The sequence below is a fragment of the Macadamia integrifolia genome, chromosome 13, assembly GCF_013358625.1.
Source record: "Macadamia integrifolia cultivar HAES 741 chromosome 13, SCU_Mint_v3, whole genome shotgun sequence".
Lineage (NCBI taxonomy): Eukaryota > Viridiplantae > Streptophyta > Magnoliopsida > Proteales > Proteaceae > Macadamia > Macadamia integrifolia.
The window spans coordinates 23,355,797-23,383,359 of record NC_056569.1 but is presented as its reverse complement, the minus strand read 5'-3'; the positions used below and the strand labels follow the sequence as shown (position 1 = coordinate 23,383,359).

Here is a 27,563-nt window from a genome sequence, read left to right as displayed (position 1 = left end):
CAGAATAAAACCAATTAAAAGAAGAGAAAAATTAAATAGAATCTAAGCATAAATCAAACACGGTACAAGAATCATTTTAGTACAAAGACTTGATCCACACTCAAATGGGAAAGCGTCCCTCAATATTCTTTGAACCTGCAACACTTTCAAAAGAATTTTTTTATTATAATTTTCTCTTAAAAAAAATTCATATGAAAGGATATAGAACACGCCTTCAATACAAAGAAACTTTTCTTAATTTATTTAAAAATAAAATATTTTAAAAATCTATTTTTAGATAACCTCGAGATTTTTTGTTAAACGGACTGAGACGGCGTTTGGATTTGCTTAAGGTTTTATCAGGTCCTATTTCTAACGGCGTTAGTTCAATAACCCTTAATAATTGCAGTCTCCGGAAAGATTTTGTTTTCTTGGGTAGAGTAATCTCCGGGAGAATCCAGAGAAAAGTCCTCGATGGTAGCCTTACTTTTCTTGGCGTCAAGGTTAGTGCTTTCCAGCTCATAACTTTAACGTGTCCTCATGTAATTGGATTCATTTCTGCCGCCTCGACGATTCCCCGTCCTATATATACCTGCCTCTGCTTACCCTTTCTCTCATTCGATTCGTAATATCATCTACTCCTTTGAAAGCTCCGAAGTCTCCTTATTTTCGTTTTTGCAAAAGCTCTAAAGTCTCCTTCAAAGCTCAAGGTAAGGATCATAATTATTCTTTCGTCTGTGGTTTCATCTTTGATTCAGATTTAGCTAGGTATATTGAGTTTTATTGGTTTTCTTTCGATCGAAGAGTTAGTTTGGTTCCAGAGTTCGTTCATCTTCGATTCAGATCTAGCTAGGTATATTGAGGTTTATTGGTTTTCTTTGGATCTAAGAGTTAATTTGGTTGCAGAGTTCGTTCATCTTCGATTTAGATCTAGATATACTGATGTTCTCTGGATCTGAGAGATCGCTGGTATCATACTGGTTTTTATTAAATTGATTATGGTTTTAAATTCTTCGGTTTGATGTATTGTCTTTTCCCGCGATAGATTTCTGCTGTCGTATCGATGAAATATTTCTTCTTATTTGCTTGATTTTTTATCGATATTTGGGGTTGTTTTCTACATGTAGTGTTGCTATTCTGTAGGCTGTGTTAATCTTAAGATTTTTTTATGATCGATTAGAATTTTTGTTTAGGGTTTTGTTTTTGTTTGTTTATGCGGATCTTATTAGAAGCTTCGTTTTATGTTTGCAAATTAAGTCTGACTAATTTGTCTGCGATGTTAGTTCTGAAATTGAACACTTTCTTGGTATATTATTTTACAGATGCAGATCTTCGTTAAGACCCTCACCGGGAAGACCATTACCCTCGAGGTTGAAAGCTCAGATACCATCGACAACGTTAAGGCTAAGATCCAGGATAAAGAGGGAATCCCCCCGGACCAGCAGCGTCTGATCTTCGCTGGAAAGCAGCTCGAGGACGGACGTACCCTTGCCGACTACAACATTCAGAAAGAGTCTACACTCCACCTCGTCCTAAGGCTCAGGGGAGGGATGCAAATCTTTGTGAAGACCCTCACCGGAAAGACAATTACCCTCGAGGTGGAGAGCTCTGACACTATTGATAACGTCAAAGCTAAGATCCAGGACAAGGAGGGAATTCCCCCAGACCAGCAGCGTTTGATCTTTGCCGGAAAGCAGCTTGAAGACGGCCGAACCCTTGCAGACTACAATATCCAGAAGGAATCCACTCTCCACCTTGTTCTCAGGCTAAGGGGTGGGATGCAGATATTCGTTAAGACCCTCACTGGTAAGACCATTACCCTTGAGGTTGAAAGCTCCGACACCATCGATAATGTCAAGGCCAAGATTCAGGACAAAGAAGGTATCCCCCCAGACCAGCAGCGTTTGATATTCGCTGGTAAGCAGCTCGAGGATGGCCGTACCCTTGCTGACTACAACATCCAGAAAGAGTCTACCCTCCACTTGGTGCTTCGGTTGAGAGGTGGCATGCAAATCTTCGTGAAGACGCTTACCGGCAAGACCATCACCCTGGAGGTTGAGAGCTCGGACACCATAGATAACGTGAAGGCCAAGATCCAGGACAAGGAGGGTATTCCTCCTGACCAACAGAGGCTTATCTTTGCTGGAAAGCAGCTTGATGACGGCCGGACCTTGGCTGATTACAATATCCAAAAGGAGTCTACCCTTCACTTGGTTTTGCGTCTGAGGGGTGGTATGCAAATTTTTGTCAAGACACTCACGGGAAAGACCATTACCCTGGAGGTAGAAAGCTCTGATACGATTGACAATGTTAAGGCCAAAATCCAGGACAAGGAGGGGATCCCACCGGACCAGCAGAGGCTGATCTTCGCTGGAAAGCAGCTTGAAGATGGGAGGACCCTTGCGGATTATAACATCCAAAAGGAGTCGACCCTTCACTTGGTGCTGCGTCTTCGTGGTGGGATGCAGATATTTGTGAAGACCCTGACAGGGAAGACCATCACCCTGGAGGTGGAAAGTTCTGATACGATCGACAACGTGAAGGCGAAAATTCAGGACAAGGAGGGTATACCTCCAGACCAGCAGCGTCTCATCTTCGCTGGGAAACAGCTTGAGGATGGACGAACCCTCGCCGACTATAACATTCAGAAGGAATCTACCCTTCACCTTGTCCTCCGTCTTCGTGGTGGCCTTTGAATCTTTCTGAAGGGGTCTGTGAAATGGGTGTTGGTAGTCAGCTCATGTGGTGGTGGATAATGAATAAATAAGGTTTCTTTTTTCTCTTTTGACATGCAGGTTCGTCGGATAACGGCGATTATTTAGTGAGGGCGGAAGATTGGGTTTTTTTTTTTTTTTAATAAATTATGTTTGTGTTAGTACTTACGGGTTGTGTATCCCCCCCCCTCCCCCTTGAAAATAGTAATAGCTATGTTTCTTTAGTAACCACTCTTTGGTTTCTTATTTTGTTACTCATTTTCATGTTTTTTGCTTTCGGTAATCATCTTTGATATGGATTCGTCTGACATATCTTCTTTTAAGTATGCATGCTTTTTCATGGTTGTGACTTATGAGGGAGAGCTGCGTAGGGCGGCGGGCTAGGAAGGTGGCTGCGAAGGTGCCAAAGTGGCCCAGTTATTCTCTCCACCCCCACCCCCACCCCCACCCCCACCCCCAATTGTACGCTATCGATATAACTAATCCATGAGAATATATTTTGGCTGGAATGAAATCGTTAACCCTTAATATATTTTTGGGAAATTTACATCCATTACCCCTCTTTTCCTAATTTAACCATCCCCTTACGCTTTTTTTTAATTTAAACTCAAAAAACTAACACCATGTGTGTGTTAGTTTTTGAAATAGAAAGGATTATTTTTTACCCTTATTATGTCATGAATTAAAAATTTTAAGTCTAAAGATCATTTTAGCCTTATGACATCTTCAAACCTAAAATTTCCAAATCATGGGTTGCTGCGTTTTTTCTGCGAGGGTAATAACTCCAATCGGGTGATCTTCAGTAACTCTCTCTCTCTCTTCCTCTCTTTTGTTGAGCTGCAAATTCTGGGGGTTTTGTACAGAAGCGATAAAAGACAATTTGGTGGATTATTTTTTGGATGAGATTTTAAATCTTCACTGAACATCTTCAAGTATCCAGTTAGGTTTTTACATTTTTTTCATAATTTTAAAACCCAATACCCTATTATCTTTTGTCTTTGAAGCTAGTGGGAGTTATGGGTCTTGGAAGTTGGGTTTAGCCACTTCTCCATCTTATTGTGCAGGTTGCTCTATCTTCATAAAAAAACGAAAGAAAAAGGAAGTGCTTTAAGGTAAACCAACCCTTATTGATTAGAATCAAAATAGGGTAAGGAGCAGTCGTATAGATTTGGATATTCCTTTGGTGTCTTGAAAATCGTTATTTCATTCATTAGAAATTTTCTTCTTAATCAATAGTGTTATATTCTTAGCCATGCCATCTGTAGCTAGATTTGGATATTCCTTTGGTGTCTTGAAAATCGTTATTTCATTCATTAGAAATTTTCTTCTTAATCAATAGTGTTATATTCTTAGCCATGCCATCTGTAGCAGTGATGGATCGACAAGCTCATGACTACGCAGCAGCAGTAACTATGGCCTTCGCTGAACAACATCAACAGCAACAAGAAGCAATCAACATCCAACAACAGCAAAAATCGGGTTTCCTACATAGCACCAGCCATTTCCTCAGCAAATGCAAGTCTTCCATTTCTGCCCCCACATCCTTCTTTTCAACAGTTTCCTTTGAGCAATTCCATCCTCTTCCGCACCCCTCTTCCCATCCACTCCATCTCCGACTACAGCAGCAGCCACACTAGCCTTTCCACCTCATATGCCCCGTCACCATGTTCCTTCACCGTATCTCAGCCATTTGATTCCGCCTCACCTCCAGTTGCTCCCCCATCTGATCCCGAGCTCCATAAACGCATTCATAAGCTTGTTGAATATGCAGCCAAGAATGGCCTGAAACATGAACAAAGATGGCAAGTCGAAGAGGGCAATCACTAGGTTTAAAGAACTATTTTGGGATTTTAGGTTGAAGATGTGACAAGGGTAAAATGGTCTTTGGACTTGGGATGTTTTTAGGTCAAAATATCAGAAGGTAAAATAATCTTTTCAATTTTAAAACTAACATTTCACTTATAATGTTAGCTGGGCTGGATTTAAATATAAAAAACGAAATGCTAGGGGGATGATGTAATTAGGGCAAACGCGAGGGGAGGTGGATGTAAATTTCCCTATATCTTTTTTTTTCCCCCTTTTGGAAACCCTTGATATATTGTAAGTATGATGGTTTGTGGCAATGACTTCTTCTTGGTTAAGAAATCTTGATTATCCATCAAAGACAACAAGTAATAATCCAATGGTGATGAAGTTCCTTGTCTGAGACTAAGATTGCTAGAGTTCTATTCCAACATTGGATCAAAAGCTGCAGTTCCATTGATCAGGGAGACAGGGACCATATTCAAAAATATCTTTTATTTTATTCAAAGAAAAATAAAATTAAAATCGAATTAGCATCATAGCAGGAATATTAATTAAACGTTTCCCATCTTAATAAGATATTTTGTTAAGTTTTAAACAAAAATTTGGGTGTTTATTTAGAAGATCCTCCATGTTGTTCCATACCGTCTTCACCATCCCCTTTTTTTTTTTTTTTGCCAAATTTACCCATTTTAGAAGTCCCCTGTCAGTCACTACTAGAATTCAATTTTTGAAAAATTATGTTGTACCACCCCTGTTTTTTAAACTTATATCATATATCACCCTAAAGTATCAAAAATAGCTAATGCATACTCTATTTTGAAGAAATAATGTCTCTTACATTCATTCTGTCAGCTCCCAAACGTCAAGTGATGACGTGGCATTGTTGAACTTTTTTAAAAGAAACTTGATATTTTCCTCTATGAGGTAAAAAATCTCATCCATGCGATAGATGAACACCCCTTCTCCACCTTCATCTCCGATAGTGAAACTCCCTTCTCCTCCAACGCAATTTAGGGAATTCAGCACATCACAGAAGCATTCTCCTTTGATCGATTTAGGGTTTTAAGGTTGAAATCCTTGAAGGCAAACATACGTCTAGCAAGTGATGATTTGGGAGTTGGATTTGTTCTTCAAGCATACGTCTAGCAGGTGACGATTTCGTAGGTGGATTTGTTCATCATAGCCTATGAACAATAGCAGCAACAACAACGACGATGTGAATAGAAGAAAGGGGGATTTGTTCTTCGAAGCCTACGAACAACAACAACAACAACAACAATAGCCTCCGATCCTCTATGTTAGTGCATAGCCTATTGTCGTTTGAGCCTATGAACAATAGCAGTGGTTTTGTCAATCCTCTGTATTAGTACATTCTATTTTAGTTAGTTGTGAATATTCTAGTACATACCTTGCATTTCTTCCTTGATATTATACCATGATTTTGGGGGACTTAATGCAGATTTGGCTCGTCTTCAATTCCAACTTCTTCAATTCTCATCCAATTCCCTTTAAAATTATGACGTGTTCTGTAGGCAATCCAATGGATAATTTTACATCAAAATTTGAAATTTCAAAATCGTTGTACCATAAGTGGTTTTGATAATACCATAATTTTCCTTTTAGAAACTCGTGCCCAATACCCTAAACTATCCTCTCCCCATTCTCACTCTTAAAGCTGAAAATGAAAAAATAGAAAGAAGAGAAAACGAGACCAGAGCTTCAGCTAGCAGACGGCCTCTCGAGTTGCTACCGGAGCGGCAGCTCGTTACCCTCGCGAAGAACAACCCTCGGCCTCTCGTAGAACTGGTACCCTCTCTCTAATCTCTGTTTGGGACGAAATGAAGGAGGGAGAAGATCTGAAGAAGAAGAATGGTAAAGGAAATGAAGCAGGAGAAAAGGATCTGAAGAAGAGGCAGAAGTAAACGAAAACAGCAGCTCGTTACCCTCACTCAAATCTCTCAATCCCTGATTTAAAGATTGAAATTTTGATGAATTTTAAGAATTGAACAGGAAGAACTCGAAATCATTCAATCTCTCAATCTATAAAATTTAATAAGTGAAAAATGGGTAAATATCACTTTGATAAAACCCTTCTTAAACAACGATTTTTCTCACTCAATAAGATTTAATAAGTGAAAAGGGGTAAAAAATCACTTTGATAAAACCCTTCTTTTCAAATAATGATTGTTTTCTTTCTTTGTTACCTTCACTTGTATTGAATCATACAATAATGGGATAAAGAATGAAATAAGTAGTGTCGGCACCCACAACATTCACACCGGAGCTACCCAACCTGGGCGAGACTTTAAGAGCCATGTCTTTCTCGGTGATGGTGGCGCCGCCGTCGCTATGAGAGAGGTTGTCTTGGTGGTGGTGGTTGTCGTCAGGGATGGACGGAGGGTGGTATTACATCCTGGCTGTCTGAGGGCAGTGAGAATGAAAGCGAACTACGATCCTCACCCCAGCGTCTAGGATCACCCCATACTTCCCATCTCTCTTCTCTTTTCTCTCTCTCTTTGCCTCTGTTTCTGCTGGTAATTTATTATTTTTTTCTGAAAGGTAAGAATACTGTGAAGAAAAGATGAAATTAAGGAAGAGAAGAAAATAGAAACAAATCAAAGAGGGAAGGAGTTAGATCTTATAACGCATCCCATGTATCAGCTCCCATGAGCTATCTCAGAAGCAATGGTTTCTCTCTTTGCTTGGAACTTGGGAGGGAGAGTTTGGGGTATCGGGGTATTGGGCGTGAGGTTCAAAAATCAAAACCACAAATCACTGGAAAAACTGCAGCGGTTTTGAGGTTTGAATTGTTATGTACTTGCAACCATTGGATGTCTGTGGAGGACAAATGTCGCAATCAAGTGGAATTGAACGGGAATGGGAGAGGTTAGAATTGGTGATAAGCCAAATCCACTTTATGCCATGATCTTCTATTCGGTTATGATGTGAGATTACTTAAGTTTGAAAATTATTTGGTTGTGATATTTAAGCTACTTGTGTATGGATTTAATACATATCTCATTCTCAAATTGATGAAATGGGATAAATGATACAGATTTCATTTGAAGTGTGATTTCATTATAAATTATTGTTTGGTTATGATGTTCAAGCTAGTTGTGTATGCATTTGATACCTTCTTTTGATGCTAGTTGGTATTGTTTCTCAACTTTGCTATATAGGTTTTTGTTGGTTAACCAATAGAAACTTTGTTTTGAATACGTTATATATACAATGGAACACAGGAAGAGCTAGTAGTGGACCCGGATATGTATTCTATGATTGAGATGGTTTCTGATACATATAACACTGTGATAAGAGAGTATGCACCTATAGGCCATACAGTCAACTTTATATTGAAGTATTTATTACCCAATCTTGATGAAATGGATTTGATTAATGAGCAGTCTATCTTGAAATTGTTTACTGTGCATGATATTGGGACTCCTATGAAAGTATGTGTGTATAGTTTGACTGTAAGCAAGACCACTGTTGGTGATTACACCATCAATGGCTATGATGGTGCAGTGATTCCCAGATTGGAACTCAGAAGAAGGGGCCATCTCAATGATACTCCACGTGTGACTGAATGGAATTCCAGGCCTAGTAAGCATACTGTTAAAAGAGGTGGTGGTACTGGTAAAGCTACTAGTAGTGCAACCGGCTGTGGTCCTGGTGCAATAAGGATAGAGAATTTGAGTGCTTCTAATATAAGAGCAAGGTCTAACTTTGAAGAGAATGTATCAAATGTTAGTAGGAGTTTTGTAGCTTCTGAGGAAGTGGTACATCTTCAGATATTGCTAAGGCTAAAAGCAATACTGCTGCTATTGCTGAGAGTAAGGGAACTAAGATTAATGATGAGTTGATGACTCCTCATGTCATTAATGATTCATCTGTGAATGATAATGATCATGAATGTGAAGATGACAGTGACAATGATTATGTTGAATTAGAGGATAGCTTTTCTGATTGTGATGAGGGTGGTGATACCAATACTGAGAATGAGGATGGTGATGGTAAATCAGGAGATGTAGAGAAAAATTCAAATGATCCAGATGTGTCAGGGTACAATTCTGATGATTACATAGATTCAAATTCAAGAGTGAAGGTAGAAAAGGGGGACATTTTCTATGATGTTGACCACTTCCGGGCATGTTTACAAAACTATGTTATACAAGAAGGGTTTGAGATTTTGAGGACCAAAAATGAAAGGATAAGATTTACAGTTGTTTGTGCTACTGATGGTTGCAATTGGAGAATACATGCATCTCTCACTGGGATAAAGCAAACTTCAAGATCAAGTCAATAGATCCATCACATACATGCTCCAATCCATCCACAAAAAATAAGAGTATTACATACAAATGGATAACAAGGAAGCTGGGACCTATACTTAAAGCAGAGCCAAATGTGAGTGTCAAAACCATGATTTTAGTGTTGCACCAAAAGTATTATTTTCAAGCACACAAATTGCAGTGCTATAGAGCTTGGAGTCTAGCAAGAGGAGAGACTACTGCCTACTATGACTTGTCTTATGCAAAATTGCCCAAGCATGATCATCTTCTAAGAAGACATAACCCTGGTACTGTGTCCAAGCTGGTACCATATGAGAGACATGACTTCACTAAGAATCCACAATTTAAGATATTATTTGTTTGTCGTCAAGCTTGCAAGAATGGGTTTTTGGATGGATGTAGACCCTTTATAGATCTAGATGGATGTCATCTGAAGAGGAGGTATGGAGGTGTGCTATTGTCTGCAATCTTAGTTGATGGAAACAATGAAATATATCCAGTGGCCTTCGATATTGTTGAAGTGGAGAACAAGGATAGCTGGGTATTTTTCTTACATTGTTTGGAATCAGCTTTGAGGTTGGATGACTTGGACATAGGTCTTACCTTTATGTCTGGCATACAGAAGGTGAGATTCTTTAACTTGTTTGATTATTATTTAGAAAATTAACTTGATGTTCCTTTTTATAATAATGGAAATTTGTATGCTTGTTATAGGGTCTTACAAATGCTATATCTAGCATATTCCCAGGGGCACATCATAGAAACTGCAACAGACATCTGTATAGTAATTTCAAAGCATCATTCCCTAGACTATTGTTGAAGATCCAATTCTGGATTGCATGCAAAGAACCTAATGAGTTCATCTACAACAAGGCAATGGAAAGAATTAAAGAGCTCAATAAGGAAGCTTACGATTGGTTGGTGAAGAACAACCAACCTTTAATGTGGTGTAGGCATGCATTCGATAAAAGAGCCAAGAATGATAATGTAACTAACAACATGACTGAGTCTTTCAACAACTGGATTGGAGAATTGAGGAGTAAACCTATTTTGACTTTAGTTGATGAATTTAGATGTAAATTGATGAAAATTCTAGATAAAAGATACAAAAAAATTGTAAATATGGAAGGCAGGGTAACTCCAAGTATCAAGAAGAAGTTGGATTTGATAGTAGATGAAGTAAGGTTTTGTAATGCAATTTCATCAGAAAATGAAGAGTTTGAGGTCATAGATGGGAGGCCCAGAGTGGTTGTATACTTGTTGTTGCAAGGCATGAGATGAAACTGGAATCCCCTGCAAGCATGTTGTAGCAGCCATCAGGTTCATAAGAGGTGATGTTGAAGCATACTATGGCCCATTTTACAGTATAGAAAAATACTGGTTGTCACATAAGGAGATGATTCACCCAGTTCCAGATCTGGAAACTTTGGAAGCTATCAGTGATACCAATGAAGTGTGGCAACCTCCACCATTGAAGAGATTATCAGGTAGACCTAAAAAAATAAGAAGAGGGAACCTGGTGAGCTAAGGAGAATGAAGGGTTATATGGTTCAGTGTGAGATATGCAAGAAAAAAAAGGACATAATAAGAGAACTTGCCAGAGAGATGTATGTGATAATGAGAAACCACCTTCTAGACCAAGAGGTGGTTTGAAGGTAATGACTTTAAGTACCTACTGAATTTACCTTTACTGTTTTGGTTTGGTTGAAGCATAATAATTGCTTGAAACTAATTAATCTTGCTATTTATGTGTTGATTACTTCATGTGTATAGGAATAATTCTGATGTTGACCATGATGGAACTCTCAGCTCACAGATGGTAACTAGATCACAAGCTACAACTATAGGGAGTCAACCCACTATTAAAGAAAGACAAAGGAAGAAAATGGCTAAGAAGGCAGCATTGATGGCAGCAAAGAGAGCTAACAAAAAAGGGGAGAGTGGAAGGAAAAATTAAAGAATGATGGAATTTGTCATATTTGATAGATATTATGTTTTGTAATATCATCCTTTTATGGATGTTTGAGAATTTGTGGATGGGAGTCTTGGTTGACCTTGTTTTATTTTAGTTTTAGTTGAACTTGTTTTAATTTGGTCTTGGTGGAACATATGTTGGTATTCTGTTGGATGTGGAAAGACTTGTTTGGAACTTTTTTTATTTAATCTTAGTGGAACAGGTTGTTTGTGCAATGAAATTGTGGTTGGGTTTTTTTAGGTCTTTCTGAATGAAGCTAGACTTCTTGTCATGAATATGAGTGGATCTTGTTGTTATGAGTATGGATGGAACTTGTTTATGGATGTGAATGGAAGTTGAGATGTTAGTGATAGATCTTGTTGTTATTATAGGTAATAATTCGATGGATTTTGAAACATACACTTGAAAAATCTGAGACCTAAATAACCTCATTACATTGATAGGGACCACATGATCCACCTAAAATTTTCTTTCATTAATAAAAATCACATGGTCTATCTCGATACAATTTTTCCTACTTAACTTATCCACTAAAATAGATGAAAATCAACACTAATAAGGCTATTACAATATGACCCATCATATTGAGGGTATCCTTCAAATTATGGATCTCTTCAGCAAGTTTTTTGAACTCTTCCATCAGTCACTCCATTTGAACATTACCAGCATCTATAGTTGTTGGAGTAGTTCCTCTAGTCACGTTACATTCATTTGGTGCATCCACGGATTCACACCAGCAAAAGAGGCCACAACCTTTTTCTGGGAACTCCGGGCAACAATAATAGGGTTTGTTCATGTTTCGGGTGGATTAAGATATTCTCACTGATGCCCGTCTCTGACATCCCCACATTAAGTTTTGATACTTTGGAGGGACTTGGGAGTTGTTGGAGTCACTAACAGTATTTGTTGATATATTTTACCTACAAATGATCGACCATAAAAGTAAAAAAATTAATGGTGGTATTTTAGATTGGGGAAAAACAAGACAATTTTAGTATGATTGAATAAACAGGTAGTTAGTATTATTTTCAAGAGAAAAAAAGATTTTCAGCCTCACAGAGAAACAATTTTGATGGGTTAGAGCTCTCTAAGGATGATGTGATCACTTTGAGAGCATCCAAAAAAATTGTATACAAACAAGTCCATGTTTTTTCAACAATTATAGAACATCAAGGTCTCAACTGGTAGCAGATTTGAGAACGGTAGCAAATGTGAGAATGGTTCATCCTCAAAATCGAATTCTGAATACCCTCTAACACATCTCTAACACATATCAATAGTTGAAATGCAAAATCTAACTTTAAAACATATCAATTGTGAAATATGGGTTTGAAAGAAGGCAATGAACTTTTATAATGTGAAATCTGAGTTTGAAATAAAACAGTGAATCATTAAAAATGGTAAATCTGGGTTTGAAAGAATGAACCTTTAAAAATGGGAAAATCTGGGTTTGAAAGAAGGCAGTGAATAGAAGAAAGGGAAAAATTGCTCCTACGATTTGAACTCTCACCTTACTTGGTTGCCGCTACTTCGATGGAGGTGTGATGGTGGTTGTTACGGTTGCAGCTGCTCCTCTGATGCTCAGCCTCAATCAATGTATCATCTCCTTCAATAGAACCTCAATGTCTCGTGCTAAAATGGTCGAGCTTCCACGCCTCCTGCTAGGATTGATCTTCAACATCTCCTAGTAGGATCAACCTTCAATGTCTTCATTCTACGGTTCAAGAGAACAACCCTTCTCCTGATTAATCGTTTGAGTAGAGAAACCGATTTGAAGATAATAAAGAAAACTTCCCTTCCCTAACCTTATATTTACTTTCAAAGTCAAAAGAGTAATTTTGATTTTTAAAGTAACGGTGTTAGACTTTAGGGGTACGGTTGATATTTTTGACACTTTAGGGTGGTATATGATATAAGTTTCAAAAACAGGGGTGGTACAAGATAATTTTCCTAAATTTTTTTGTGATGGAGGTGTGTTAGTCATAGGTTGAGGATTGGGGGAATTCAACTCTGATGCACAGGGGTTGATATGGACCCCAATAGAAATCCAATCTGTTTAAGTATAAGACTAGGATTTGGGTTTTGTGAATAAAAAAGTGCTTGATTCCTATGTTTCCGAATGAAGTAACATAAGAGAAACAATGAAAGAAAGGACTCGGTTCCTTCTTCTTTGTGAGACCAAAATCTGTGATCATTCATTAAACCTTTGGTCTGCCCATGTACCTTAGGGATTTTGATCGATCCATGTTCATTAAAGAGTGAGGGGTTTAAAAGGAGGCATCTAGCTTTTATTGGATATTCCTTAGCATCTATGCTCCTCCATAGCCTCACTTACGAACTAAATGTTGGTCAGAACTCAACTCTTTGACCACCTCCCTTACGCTACCTTTTTTTATTATTAGAGATTTTAATGAAATTACTAAGCCTGAGGACAAACTTGGAGGTTCTTCTTTCAAATATATATATCTCTGTCTCCTCTCCTCAATCATTTGATCTCTTCCCTCAACTGCCTGGTAACCAATTTTCTAGCTCCAATAAGCTGAAACCACTTGGGGGCAGTTTGATTTTGTGACATAGAAATAGCAGAAACAATATTTTTCGTTTTTGTACTAAGAAATGATTTTTGGAATTGCAAAAAGGTGTTTGATTTTTCTATTTTCTAAAATGTTTTCAATAGTGTAGTTGGTTTCAAGACACGAGTGATAGCACGATGTTATAGGTACGCAATTCACAAGTGAAGGCATGACGTTAGAGTTGCAGGTATGCTTTGTGGAGATGAGCTTCAGAAGGATGAAGGCAATCCAAAATTGTAAGCTTCGCACAACCAGGGTGGAATCGTCGCATCTGAATAGCGAGAAGTTTCAACAATGGATTGGAGTTGGGGTAGGTCGAGTGAAGTATCTGGGCTTTCACAAATTTTGCCCCTTCTACTTGTTTTTAGAAACAGAAAAACAAGCTTGACTTGCTTCTCCATTCTTGTTCTAGACATAGAAATAGACATAAATTTCTATTTCTGTTTCTAAAAACAAGTGAAACGAAACAGAAAATCCAAACGGTTTTTTGGGTGTTTTTCTATTTCTGAACACAGAAAAAATGAAAAATATATTCTGGAAACAAAATCAAACTGACCCTTAATCTCATTAAGGAATGTATGGACAAAGCCTTCACCTCTCCCCATTGTTTCTCTATTTTCCCATGTATTTCTCTCTCCAAACATCCCTCCACAGGATTTGACTATAATGGCATTTTCCTTTCAAACTCAAAAATGTACGAAGGAGTCTGAGAGTAGTATCACTGACCAGTACCATTTTATATGCCTTTTCATTGGGATTGGTTCTTGTTTGTATGTCCTTATTCTATATTCCATCGAACTCTATGCTCTACATCCTTATACTAAAACTTTCCTAGGCCCACCTCATAGTATCCAATTTGAGAGGGATAAATTGAACAAATATGGTCGACCCTTAGATTCATTTTCTTGTCATGCTTAGTTTCTTATGTGGCATCTCGCCCCTCCCCCCTCCCCCTTTTTTTTATATACTATAATGAACCTATCTTCTCTTCTCTCTTCATATTATATTCAAAATCTACAAATTCCAAAATCTTGAATGATCTTTGATTCAAGAGTAGATCCTGTTTAGCAGAAAGACGAATTTTTCTTGCTCATTATGTGACAATCACTTATTCACAAACCTCGTGCGGGGTTAATAGTTTTCATTTCCCATCTCATTTTGCCTCTTCTTCTCCCTCTAAATCGAACTTTCGCTTGCCATAATGGTTAAGGTCTTATTATTCTCACTGATACAAGTTAGGTCCTAGATGTAGAAATAGAAGAAGGTAGGCCCCTCTTCATCCAAAGCTGTGAAATTGTCATTGATGTAACACACACACACAAAATAAATAAATAAATGAATTAACCAAATTTTCCTGGAGGCAATAAAGAAAGCTGCCATTTTCTGTCTTTCTTTCTATTGCATTCTATCTTATCGTAGCACATTTTGTTCTACGATATTTGAGAATCACCATCAATACCTCAGTGTAGACCCTGGATTAATCCTTGTTCCATAAGTCGCATGGGGATATTGACAACTAGCCAGTTAAGGAATTCTCCATATATTAGTACTAGCAGTTTGTGACTATCCCAATAGATGAATTCATCTTTCTCCAAGAGGGCCTACAATACAAAGCTAAACTTTTTATTAACTTTAATGACAAGGAGTTGCATTTTTTCAATGCTACTTATAATTTTTTTTTTTTTTGGTGTAATTTGCATCCCCTTCCCTTGTACTTTGCTCTTCTTACATCCCCCTCCCCTGTAGTATGTTAGATTTTACTAGTAGACCAACTCCATTAAGTTTATCCAATATTTATATAATACCCATATTACCCTTCTATAATGAGATTTTATATTTTTAACCTTTCATTAAAAAGAACCTTTGAGAGCTCTATTCCCTTTCATCAATGGATGCTCATCCTACGAGATTTAAATTCATATCAATGTTGAGCCTGTGGCGGTTTATCAGCAAATCACCAAATGCTATGTGAAAGAGCATTCTGTCTTGACTTCAGCAAAGTTCCAAGAGAGAGAGAGAGTTTTAGAAAAAAGTGAAACCCTCTTACATGGGCTTCCCTTCTTCTCATTTCCTCTCTCTCTCTCTCTCTCTCTCTCTCTCTCTCTCTCTCTCTCTCTCTCTCTCGTTTTATTTTCTTTCCTTCAATTCAATTTTTATCCTCTACAAGCTCGACTAGTGAGACCCATGAAGCTTTTTTTTTTATTTCTTTTAGGGGGTAGATTTTGCGTTTCTTGATCTGTTGTTTGATATCGATGGATTTCATTGAATTAGAGATGATCGAAGGCCTTCGTTGGTCATGGAGTGCTTGGTCGGCTTTCAAATCCGAAGCTTCGGCTCTGGCGATCCCTTTGAGCATTATGTGTACGCCATTGATGCAATTCAATGAGCTCCCTCTTCTCCCTTATGATCCTCTTATCTGTAATCGTTGCGAGTGTCTTGAACCCTTACTCCTGTGTCGATTACAAGTCCCGCCTCTGGGTTTGTTCCTTTTGTTATCAAAAGAATGCATTCCCTCGTCCTTATGCTGGAATCGGGAAGAATAGTCTTCCTGTTGAGCTTTTTATGACTTACAATACCGTTGAATACCTTCATGTTCGGAAGAACCCATGTCCCACATCAACTCTCAGTTCTAGCGCGATTGGGTTTAGAATGCCCCCATTTACAACTAAAATTACGACTAAAAAATTCTTAAAAAAAAGAAAAATGCACCAAATAATCCGAAGAACGTACCATAATATGCTTCCCTTCCATATTTCTCTCCCTCACTCTCTCTCTCTCTCGTCCCTAAGCGTGGGAGAGAATATAGAAAAAAAAAATTCCATAATTCATAATTATCCACTACCATAATTATCTCCATTTCTCTCTCTCTCTCTCTCTCTTTCTCTCTTCTTTCCCTAAACATGGGGTAGAATTTAAAAAAGAAAAAACAAAAAAAATTCTCCATAATCTCCCTCTCCCTCTCTCCCTCTCTCTTCCCTAAATGTGAGGAAGAATTTAAAAAATAAAAACTCTATAACTCATAATTATTCACTATCATAATTATCTCCCTCTCACTCTCTCTTCCCTTTATGTGGGGGAGAATTTTAAAAAATAAATAAAAAAATCCACAATTCATAATTATCTACTACCATAATTATCCCCCCTCCTTCTCCCTCTCACTCTCGCTTCCCTTTACGTGGGGGAGAAATTAGGAAAAAAAAACTTCATATTTCATAATTATTCACTAATATAATTATCCCCCTTTCCCTCTCTCTCTCTCTCACTCTCTCACTCTCACTCTCTCTCTCTCATCCCTCTAAACGTGGGGAAGAAATAAAAAAAAAAACCCCACAATTCATAATTATACACGACCATAATCATCCCCCTCTCCTTCTCTCTCTCACTCTCCCTTCCCTAAACGTGGGGGAGAATTATCATAATTATCCACTACCATACCTCTCCCTCTCTCTTCCCTATACGTGGGGAAGAATTTAAAAAAAAAAATCCACAATTTATAATTATCCACCACCATAATTATGCCCCAGATCACGTGATTTTTTACCACCAGATAGTGTTACGTAACAGCTTGGCTGAATATTTCCTCACTTAGAGGTTTGAATCGGTCATGGCTGGATCATATCGGAATCGTTTTGGATTAGTCTGAACCGGCCCATAATTGATGTATAGGTCCTTAGGCCTTGTTTCTGATCCGGATCAGACCAAATTGGCCGATTGAATCTAATTTTTATATCCATGGCCTATTTGACCAATAGGCGTGAGGTGGTGGATGTTAGAGAATGGAAGTTGAAACGAAATTACCAGATGCATTTTCTTAGTGACTTAACTGTCATGATCTGAGGGTTGGTGAGGCAGTTACTCTTTTTCTTTCCTTATTTAAAAGGGTATATTCATCATAAAAAATGTTATACTTTATGTAAGACATGTCGTACCACTGCTCGTATTCACATTTCGCAGGGAAGAGGGGGTGATTGGTGGGACACCGTAAACCGCTAACACACAATCACTCCACGTTTTTTAAAGTACGACCTTTCACCAAACGGGGAGAGAGAGAGAGAGAGAGAGAGAGAGAGAGAGAGAGAGAGAGAGAGAGAGAGTGAGTGAGTGAGTGAGTGAGGTTACGGGTGCTTATTCAGGTGACGATTCTCTCGATATCTTTTTAGATCAACCTTTATGCTATGGAATTGGAGAATTCGAGTCTCTTCTACATTCAAGTTTTGTTGCTGACTCCCTTGATTTGAGTTGAAGAACTAGCTATTTCTGCTTAATTGTTATTGTTTCGGAGTTTGTCTGTATAAATCTGATTAATTAGACCGTTTTATATCGATTAATAAGCTTATCTTAAAAAAAGGGTAATTTACAATGCCACCTACTAGAGAATGCCAGTATTATAAGGACACCCCCTCTCTTTCACCAAATTAGACTCAGACCTTTTACCATTAGTTACTATTAAATGAAAAGTTAAAATGATCATTTTACCTGATTCACTAAAACTTATGTTTTAACCCCAGTCCTCTTTCACCCACACCTATACTCTCTCTCTCTCTCTCTCTCAACAGCCCCCACCTGCAGTTCGGCCAACCATGGTAGCAGGGATGACATGAAATTCGGCAATGAACTCTTGTAGATAATTGGCGGTGTTTGCCAATAGGAATATATCATCCCTACGCCCCGGCGCTCTTGACGATATTCCCTTTTTTCACTCTCCTGATACGGCCACAATCGCAGACAAAAGCTTATCTTTAGTAACAGTGGGAGAAGACATTTGGATGTGCATTTGGGTGCGTCTGGACTCAGGTAATCAAGTGGGGTCCACTAGTATTGGTACCCATATGATCAATCCCTGCCAAACTCTAATTCAATCTAACTGGAATTCATAACTGATATCACCCAATATGTTATTAAGGCCAATGAGGTTAGTAGCCTAGTGATGAAAATGCCCTTAATTCGTCATCACTCGAATCGATTGATTGTAGGTTTGAGTCTTGGCATGTCCACTATCGTTCATTGATCCTGCAGAAGCATTGTATACAGTACGGGGCTTGTCCTGAAGGCTATGATCACTTCCTATGGAGCACCCAAAAAAATATATTAAGAGGAAATGTTTTAGTGTGGTCCAACGTTCAGAACCTCTTCACTATGTCCTATGGATGCTTTCTCATTCACACTTCTCCATATATATGGGTTAGCTTAGGGTGGCAGAACCTCTTCAGGTCTCACCTAAGTTGCAGACATAGTAAATTAAACAGCTTCAAGTCGATCAGCACAACCCCATCCGTGCCTCCTCATCCTCCTCTGATCCATACGCTTTTTCTCTTCATCATTCTTGTGCTCATTCCTTGATCCGATCCCATCCTCTCTTTTTCGGTTAAATTCTTCTTTTTGTTTCAATTCATTCTCTAGAATCACTAAAAACCACAATCTCTCTCTCTCTCTCTCTAAAAGTAGAGCACAAGAAAAGGGGGTGGGTGATAACCCTCTTTTTCACCTGGTAAGCTCTACTTCTAATTCCATTGCTCTCCTTCTTTTGAAAGGGAAAACACTTAAGAGTACGAACCCATTGAGAGATTAACACTTATACTGCAACTGTCAAAGTTAAGCTTTAGAGTTCAAGAAGACGAGAGAGAGAGAGAGAGAGAGAGAACGAAGATGAACACTTCTCAGAGTCGGGGCTGCTTATCTCTCTTGATTTTCTTCTTCATTGTCCTTGTCAAACGCATACAAGCTTTAACACTAGCCGGGATTTTCCTGGTACAAGCCGGGAAATCAGGCCCGGTTTCGTGGATACCTTTCCAAGTGGAGGGTACAGTGGACAATCTAGTCTCGGAAAAGCTGGGGCTCTCAAGAACGATACCTGTAATCCAGAACGCCAATGATAATACATCAGCGTAATCAGAACTGGGCCAAAGACCGGAAGCATTGGAGAGGGCCGAGAAAGTGAGGGGTGTGGGTGGTGTGGAGGTGGCGGATCTTGTCGGGGATGATAGAGAGTACACCTAAAAGGCGGCGAACGTGGGCTGCTTGAGAGTATATGAGCTGGATAGAGAAGCCGGTGGCGACATGGCTGTAGGTGTAGATGATTTGGGGTGGGACTTATTACATGGGCATTTTAGGTACTTTACATTTAGTAAGGGCATTTTGGTATTTAAAATAAAATATAGTAGCTAACATCAGCATATAAGTTATATTTCTTAACGGTGACTGATGGTAGGAGGTCTGACTCTAATTTGGTGAAAGAGAGGAAGTGTTCCTATAATACTGACATTCTCTAGGGGGTGGCACTATAAATTATCCTAAAAAAAATGTCGAGTAACTGAATTTTTGGCTTCTTATTCTGCAAATTACTCTATTCTTGGATACATTTAGTGTTGTTTAGGTATAAAATTATTTTTCAGTTTAACCGAGCTGCTCCTGTCTACTCTGTTTACTCATCCAGATTTTAGGCGTATTAAGAAAAAAAAGAGTGAATTTAGGTCTTCGTTGAATGTTGTGATGTTGACTTGAGCTAAAATTTTCAGATTTCCTTGTGATCTCACCCAACTTTTGAAACATAATCTGTATGTTCCTTGTAAATTGTGAAAACAAAATTCCTGTCATTTGCATGGCTACCTGTACTTATTTCTTACAAAATAGCTCATGAGACATGGAATTTTTATTTGATTTCAATTGCCCAACTTTGAAGAAAGCCCTTGTTACTAGATGCAGTTAGTGTGACTCTTTTTGCTTACAGTTCCAATTTACAAGTATTTATACATTTTCATCTCTAATTTTTGTATTTTCCTGGACGTAAGGAGGAACTTCGTGTTTCTTGTATCTGAAGATTTGGATAGAAGAATAACAAGATTTGATTTTTTCTTATTCTGAGATCCCCTGAAGAATTGAGAAATAGACAGAACAAGAACTGAAGTGGCTGGAAGCTTAGAAGGTTGTAATAAGCAAGGATGTTGTGGCTGCAACCAAACAGCAACTACAGTTTCTTGCAACCAAGGTTTTAAAAAGAGCAAGTAATCCCTGTAACGGAAATATATTTTCCAAATTCCCAAGTTATTAATCACTCTTCAACCTCTGGTTTGGAATAGACTTCAAAGCAATTGTGGATGTAGTTATTGTTATCAAAGTTGATCGGTTTAGGTAATCGAATCATCGAACAAAAGAGAGAAATGATCTCAATCCATCACCCAATATAGACGACGATGTTGTTACCAACGAGTATGAAAACCCTCCCGTATCAACGCCTCTCCTCCTCTTTCTCATTCTTTGACGACAAACCCTGCTCCTGATCATTTCTCCGGTGGAAGGATGACGGTATCCGATCAATCTCTTTCTCTCTCTCTTCTGTTCGTCCTTTATGAGTTAAGTTGGTTTTTTTTTTTTTGTACGGATCGAGTAGGATCAGTATCTGATACCAGGACGATATCGATACCCGTTTCAGGATCGGTCAAGTACTGGGATCGGTCTCAGCCGATACTGATACAATATGGCCGATCCAATACCGATACTTGATTCCATGCTTACAACTGTTGATCGCAGTCACTATCTCTACGAAGGCCCTGTTCTTCACCAGGCTATTTATAGGCAGACAAGAAATTGAAGCAATTATCTCATAGTCATTTGAACTGTTATTTATATATGCTGACACTTCATAGTTGTACTTGAGGTTTCAACTGAAAAGGACTTGGAAGGAGCAAATGACATTCACATAAGTGGACATTCATTGACAAAGAAATGGATCAACAGTTCAATCCATTCCATTCGTTTAAACAAAACATATCATGGAAAAGTAGATTCATTCATAGATGAGCCATTGCCTATATATACTACAGAGAAGACAAAAGAACAACTATAGTAGCGACTAATCCAGTGACTCTCTCTTCTTCCTCTCTGAACGAACATTTGTGCTTGAAATTTTAGCAATCTATGTCTCTATAGATGGGGGTGGAAGTTTTGATCTTTGACTCATTGAACAAGGACGGTATTTGTAATTTTCAAACAAACTCTTCCTTTCCTCTGAAGACCCTTATTTGTTAGGTGGTTTCTTTTATGGACTTCTTTTCTTAATAATATAGATAATCTTATTTTTTCGGTTATGTGGGGGATTGGATGTCCTTCTACCATGTTTGTAATTAACATTATGATTATTTTATGACTGTAATTGAATGTTGATATGCTTCCCATTGTGTAATTTCAAATCAAGAATTATTTCATTTTCTTATTCATTAGTTAATTTTTATTTTCAGATTACTTCAAAATGGGATTTGATTTCTCAAGCTCTGAAATGTTGAAGGAGCGGTTAAAAAAAAATCAAAATTAAATATCCCATTTTAAAGTAATCAAATGTGGAGAGAAATCAAATCCTATACTTGTATCCCGTTGCAGGTTGAGGAGGATGAGGATGCTTTCATACTAACGTTTCCAATTGAAAAACAAGTCTATTCTATCCTTCAATATTTGAAATGGTAAAAAAATTTTAATTCTTTCTCTCTTAATTCAAAATATGTAAAATTCTGTGTAAAAGTCTATTTCAATCAAGCGAATTGGAAATAGGTTACTGAGACTGTGTTTGATAACGTTTTTGTTCCACGTTTCGTGTCAAAAACGGAAATTTCAGATGAACATTAGGAAAAAATATTTATAGGTTAAAAACTTAAAGTACTTTCTAAAAGCATAAATATTAAAACTTCGTAGGTTAAAAGTACTTTCTATCTGTCACTTATCGAATGTCAACACGTGCATTTGCATTGCAAGTTTGCTAGAAAAAAATATATATATATTTATATATATTGTACTAGATGGAAGGAGCTCTTTCATTTCCAAGGTGCTTGGTCCTCCCATCCTGAATTTTGTTCTTTTTACACCAAAAGGTGGCTTTTAAGTAATGAAAACCTTGTGACCAAACTTGCCAACTTCAATAGAATTCTCTCTAAATGGAATTCCACCACATTTGGCCATATCAACATTCTAAAGGGATCCCTTCACCAATCTCAATTAAACCCCAAAAAAAACTTACTGAACTGTCTTTATTATCCAATAAAATTAGTTGGATTCTTAAGGCAAAAGAGAAATTCTGGTTTCAGAAACCAATGCACCTTTAAATCTTTGAAGGTGTCCTTAACACCAAATTTTACCATTCTATAGCTAAAGCTAACAACCGAAAGGGGAATTGAATCTATTTTGACCAGAGACGAGACAGCCATCACCAAACCTATTGAAATGGCTTTGGAATTTGCTTCCTATCTCTCAAACCTTATCATTACTTCCAATCCCCTTGACTCATCCTTTATTGAATGTCTTTTCTCCCCAATTTTAGATCCCTCTGAATTACCCACTCTGCACAATATCCCTACCTTGAGGAAATCCGAGTGTTAGTGTTCTCCATTGGTGCTTACACCTTAGGGTTGATGGTTTTTAGGCCATTATTTTTGAAAAATTATGGGATGTAGTCAACTTGGATATTTGCCTTTTTGTCACTTATTTTTTCAGAGATGTCTCCCTGCCCTTTGGCACTAACCTTACCCTTGTTCGCCTCATCCTCAAAGAAAGAAAATTCTGCTTTTGTTGAGAACTTCAGATCGATTGGTATTTGCAAAGTTTCTCATAAAATCATTACTAAAATTTTGGCTTGGAGACTTAAATCAGTCCTTCATAAAATAATTTCTCCTTTCCAATCTGCATTTGTTCCTGGGAGGTAGATCTATGACAATATTATTATAGCCCAAGAGATCTTTTACTACCTCAAAGTGACCAAAGGGAAAACCTGATATGTTGCTATCAAACTTGACATGGCTAAGGCTTACGATAATGGGACTACTTGAGAGGTATTTTTGACTCTTGATTTTTGGAAGAAATAGGGGGATATTATTAATTACCTCATCAGCTCCTCCTCCTTTTCTATCAAACATAGAGGATCTGCTTGTAATTTTTTTAGGCCATTTCGAGGTATCAGACAGGGTTGTCCCCTTAACCCTTTCCTTTTCATTGTGGCAATGGAAGATCTGTCTTGTCTTTTTTGCACCTACAAAGAGCTACACCACTTTACAGGTATTAAGGTGGCTCGTACAGCACCTGAAATTTACCATTTGTTCTTTGTAGATGTTACTTTCATTTTTTGCAAAGCTTCCACTAAAGATATTTCTACTATCAAATGCAATCTTGATATTTTTTTCTGACCTCTCTGTTCTATCCATCAATCTTGACAAGAGTGGAATTGCTTTCAGTTCTAGTGTTAGTGATACGTATAATTCCACAATCTGTGACCTTCTTGGCATCAAGGAGATTGATAAAAACTCCACTACCTCGTTACTAACATTTTTTCCTGTCAGGGCATGGTGCAACAGATTCCAACATATTGTTAATATGATGGATAAAAAGCTTTCTACTTAGAAAGCTAATCTCCTTGCTTTTGTAGGAAGAATTGTGCTTATTCAATCGGTTCTTTCCTCCATCCCTTCTTACCTCATGTCTTATTTTGCATTCCCAAAAATCACTTGCAAAAATCTGGATTCCATCTATCTGAGATTCTAGAACTGTGACAACCCATAAGGAAAAAAGATGCATCTTATTGGTTGGCATAAAGTCGGCTCCCGAAAATCAAAAGGTGTACTTGGTCCAAGGAATTCTGAAACCCAAAATAAAACATTACTTCTGAAACTGGGATTGAGATTAATTAGTGAGGGAATTTGTCAGTGGGTGCAAGTTCTTGCTTCTAAATATTTTTCTAATAGGTCTGTCTTCCACCACAGAACCTTAAAGAAAAGAGGCTCAACCACATAGAACATCATTGTATGTATATTAGTGAGGGAAATTCTTTGTGGCTGCAAGTTGTTGCTTCTAAATATTTTCCTGATAGGTCTGTCTTCCACCACAGGACCTTAAAGAAAAGAGGCTTAATCACATAGAACATCATTGTAAGTGTATCCCAACACTCACTAAGCTAGTGCGGCACAATATTGATAATTGACGCAACACCGACTCTTGGACTGAACCATGGATCCCAAATAATCCAAATTCTTTATCTAATCTGAACATATTACCCCCATCTAATCCTTCTTTTTCAAGGTAAGTGACTTCACAATTGGGAGCACTTGGAATACTAATCTATTAACTTCATTTCTTCCCTTATCACTTGTAACTGATATTTTAACATTTTCTTTAGACACAAATTCTGATAAATGGTGGTGCCACCCTTCAAAAACAGGGTTCCTAACCACTAAAATGGCTAGTAAATTTTTTATTCACAATTTATATACTAACCCAATTGGAATCTCAAACAAGTGTACATGCTTGTTTCTTTGCTCACATTGGTAGCGATTCTTCTGGAAACTCAAAATACACCCAAAATTTAAGCTCTTCTTATGAAGACTATCTCTTAGAAAAATTCCCACGAATAATTTACTGGGGACATGGATGAATGTTGACCCCACATGTGGATTCTGCCACATGCAACCAAAATCTATTTGGCACATCTTTCTTTCCTGTGATTTTTCAACGAGAATATGGGCAGCTAGCCCATTAGATCTTCATACGGAAAGCTTATTTGCTTCTTTCTTTCAGAATCTCATTATGTATCTTTTAAATCCCAATAATATCCTTTTCAATAATCTCAGTAATTTCTTCTCAATATTTATTATTATATGCTACTTTATATGGTCACATAGAAATAAAATTATTTAAAAAAAAAAAAAAAAACCAAATCCTAGTACTATACCATCAACTGCAATTTTTTGGATTAATTCCAATCATCCACAACATCATGCACCACAATAATCCTAGGTAACCCCCTCTCAACCGAACTTTACAATACATTGCCTTCCAAATCTTGACTTCACCATAATGATCTGTGCCCCTGTCTCCAATACATGTCATAATACTTCTGGGTGGGCTACTTGCTTCTTGCATAGGAAAAAATGTATCTCATTCTCTGTTGATTATTTGTTGGCAGAAAATTCTATTGAAGCGAGTACACGGGGTTCTTACTTGGAGTGCAACAAGCTCAACTGAAGGTTTGGAACATTAAGAAAGTTCGGAGTAATTCTAAAGAACTAGAACACTTATTTATTTTTATTTTTTTACCAAAGAACCACATCATGGCCTTGGAGCGTAGTTCCCCTTTTCTGGATGTCTATATAATCTTCTTCTTTTTATCATCTCTTTCCGGTGTAGGTCCACTAATTACATGGTTGTTCTTTTGGATAATTTAGCTCACAGGGTTATGAACAACAAAACTTTGATGTCAATATGTAGTTCTGACTTTGATGTTATCAGTGCTTTACTTAATGTTATTTCTCTTCTTATATTTGATTAAAAAAAAAAGTACTTTTATGTGAGTTCTGGAAGTTATCTTTTTTATTTATTGAGCACAGCTCAAGTGTGTCTTGACGTGGCTTAGTAAGTGAGTATAATGATTACTGGATGGGCCTACCATGAGCTATTTTATCTTGGGGGCTGATTCATAAGAATCCGATTTTGCACAAGAGGGGGCATCTACGGTTTTAAGGGAAGGGACTAGTGGCACGACTTAGCCCCATTATTTCCATAAGGTATACATTATCAGGTTCTTGGCTTTCATCATCTTCGGTTTGTCTATATAACTCAGATAAGTATTCTATTCCCCATGTTACATGTGTTTATAGCGTATGTTTTGGATGAATATTATAACACAATTATTGAGCAAATTAAAATATGGCATGCCAAAGGCTGAATCAAAGTCGACTTAATTAAGCTCGATGCAACTATAGGTTGAGGTTATCGATCCTTAATCAGAAAACAACCACTTCAACACTAACACACCAAATGTTACAAAGGAAAAAAATAAAAATATGTTCATGCCACTCATTCGTTTAGATCCTAAACTTAATCAAGAAAAAATTGGAAAGGAATACAAAACCAGTTTGATTCAGACATCAAAGATGTTTTAGAACCTCATAGGAAATGTATAAAGTGTGAGGAATTAATCAATCATCTAGATCCAAGGGCCTGAAATGCTTTCCATCTATGAGATAGGTACCAATGGCAAGGCGTACTACCCATACATCCTTAGGCTTTCTTGCCACAATTCTGCACAAATGAACCCACTTCTTAAAATTAGCTTTTATCAAAGTAAGCAACTAAATAGATAATAAATGGAGAATTGCCTCTCCAAATTTTATTTTTGTTACGAACAACTAATTTATTGAAATCTCTATTCAGACAAAAGAAAGAGCATAACTGAAGCTTAAGATGTGGAGGGTTACCTTCCCACGTCACCTGGCTTGACTAAGCCTGTGTTGACCCTGAGACATGGCATTGAAGCTGCAGTCTTTATATATTCTGGAGCTTCAACGAATACAATTGGAGACCCAATCTGAAGTTTTGAATTCCTTTTGGGAAATTCTGACTGCTTCTCTGGGAATTTGGATTCTGATGATTCACATCTGGAAACTATATGGGGGGTTTGAATCCTTATGTTCAAGTATTTTGATGGTGGGTTTAGGTTGTATTGTTGCTTTGAGGAGAATACAGCAGTGGAGAAAGATAAGGCCATGAATGGAAAAGAGAAAGGGTGATATGTGTAGTTCTGTCCTCAGCTTTTCTATCTGAATATCTTGTGGTAACAAAAAGATTTTCAAGTTAAGGTCACAGGTCACAGTTGAATGAGAGTGGGCCATAAATTGATGGGTCTCTATTTATTTATTTATTTTTTTTTCTTTCCTTATTTTTTCCGGTAGAGTAAAGATATATACATAACTGCCCCCCCCCCCCATCCCCTCCCTCTTAACCAACAACACCCCTGCGTCGTCCCCACGGTGAAGCCGGAGAATCTATCCCATGACCTCCTGGGACCCCAGCTACCTCCTACTGGTCTAAGAAAGTTTCTGTGACTGAAGATTGAGAAAATCTCTCAAATTTTCCGACCATTGGATTTCAGCCATTTACATTGACACAGACTAGTCTTACCAATTTCAGCTTGCTAAAGACTGCCTCAAGTCTATATTTTTCTCCCTCTCTTCCATCCCCCCCCCCCCCCCCCCTTTTTTAATTCTTTATTAAACTCAAACATCATATATTTCTCAGCTATCTATCTACCAAACCTTTTAGAGGAGTGGAGTTGTTGAATTTCCAGCTTTCTTGTTGACAAATGGTTGCATGGAACTCATATGATGAGAGAAGCTTCAGAGGTTAATGGTGGAAGAAGTTTTAATCTGTTTAATTCTGTCTTTGTTATGCTCAGGCTAATATCAACCTGTTACCT

The 27,563-nt window shown here is 37.7% G+C and overlaps 2 protein-coding genes and 1 long non-coding RNA gene across 3 annotated transcripts; 1 reads left to right on the top strand and 2 right to left on the bottom strand.

The window, feature by feature from the left end:
- The first annotated feature begins 532 nt into the window (after positions 1–532).
- LOC122059770 (polyubiquitin-like) lies at positions 533–3,001 on the top strand. Its single transcript, XM_042622806.1, has 2 exons — positions 533–689; positions 1,302–3,001. Exon 2 carries the CDS (start codon positions 1,302–1,304, stop codon positions 2,673–2,675), a length of 1,374 nt encoding a protein of 457 aa, XP_042478740.1. The 5' UTR covers positions 533–689; the 3' UTR covers positions 2,676–3,001.
- Positions 3,002–5,309: 2,308 nt separating this feature from the next.
- Positions 5,310–7,262, bottom strand: LOC122058632. Its single transcript, XR_006133858.1, has 3 exons — positions 6,779–7,262; positions 5,908–6,025; positions 5,310–5,825 (listed from the first exon to the last, which is right to left on the bottom strand). It is a non-coding gene; the product is annotated as an uncharacterized LOC122058632 (long non-coding RNA).
- An 18,768-nt stretch (positions 7,263–26,030) lies between these two features.
- Positions 26,031–26,919, bottom strand: LOC122060107. Its single transcript, XM_042623279.1, has 2 exons — positions 26,566–26,919; positions 26,031–26,389 (listed from the first exon to the last, which is right to left on the bottom strand). The coding sequence occupies exons 1-2, from the start codon at positions 26,853–26,855 to the stop codon at positions 26,287–26,289; spliced, it is 393 nt and encodes a 130-aa protein (XP_042479213.1). The 5' UTR covers positions 26,856–26,919; the 3' UTR covers positions 26,031–26,286.
- Between the last annotated feature and the right edge of the window lie 644 nt (positions 26,920–27,563).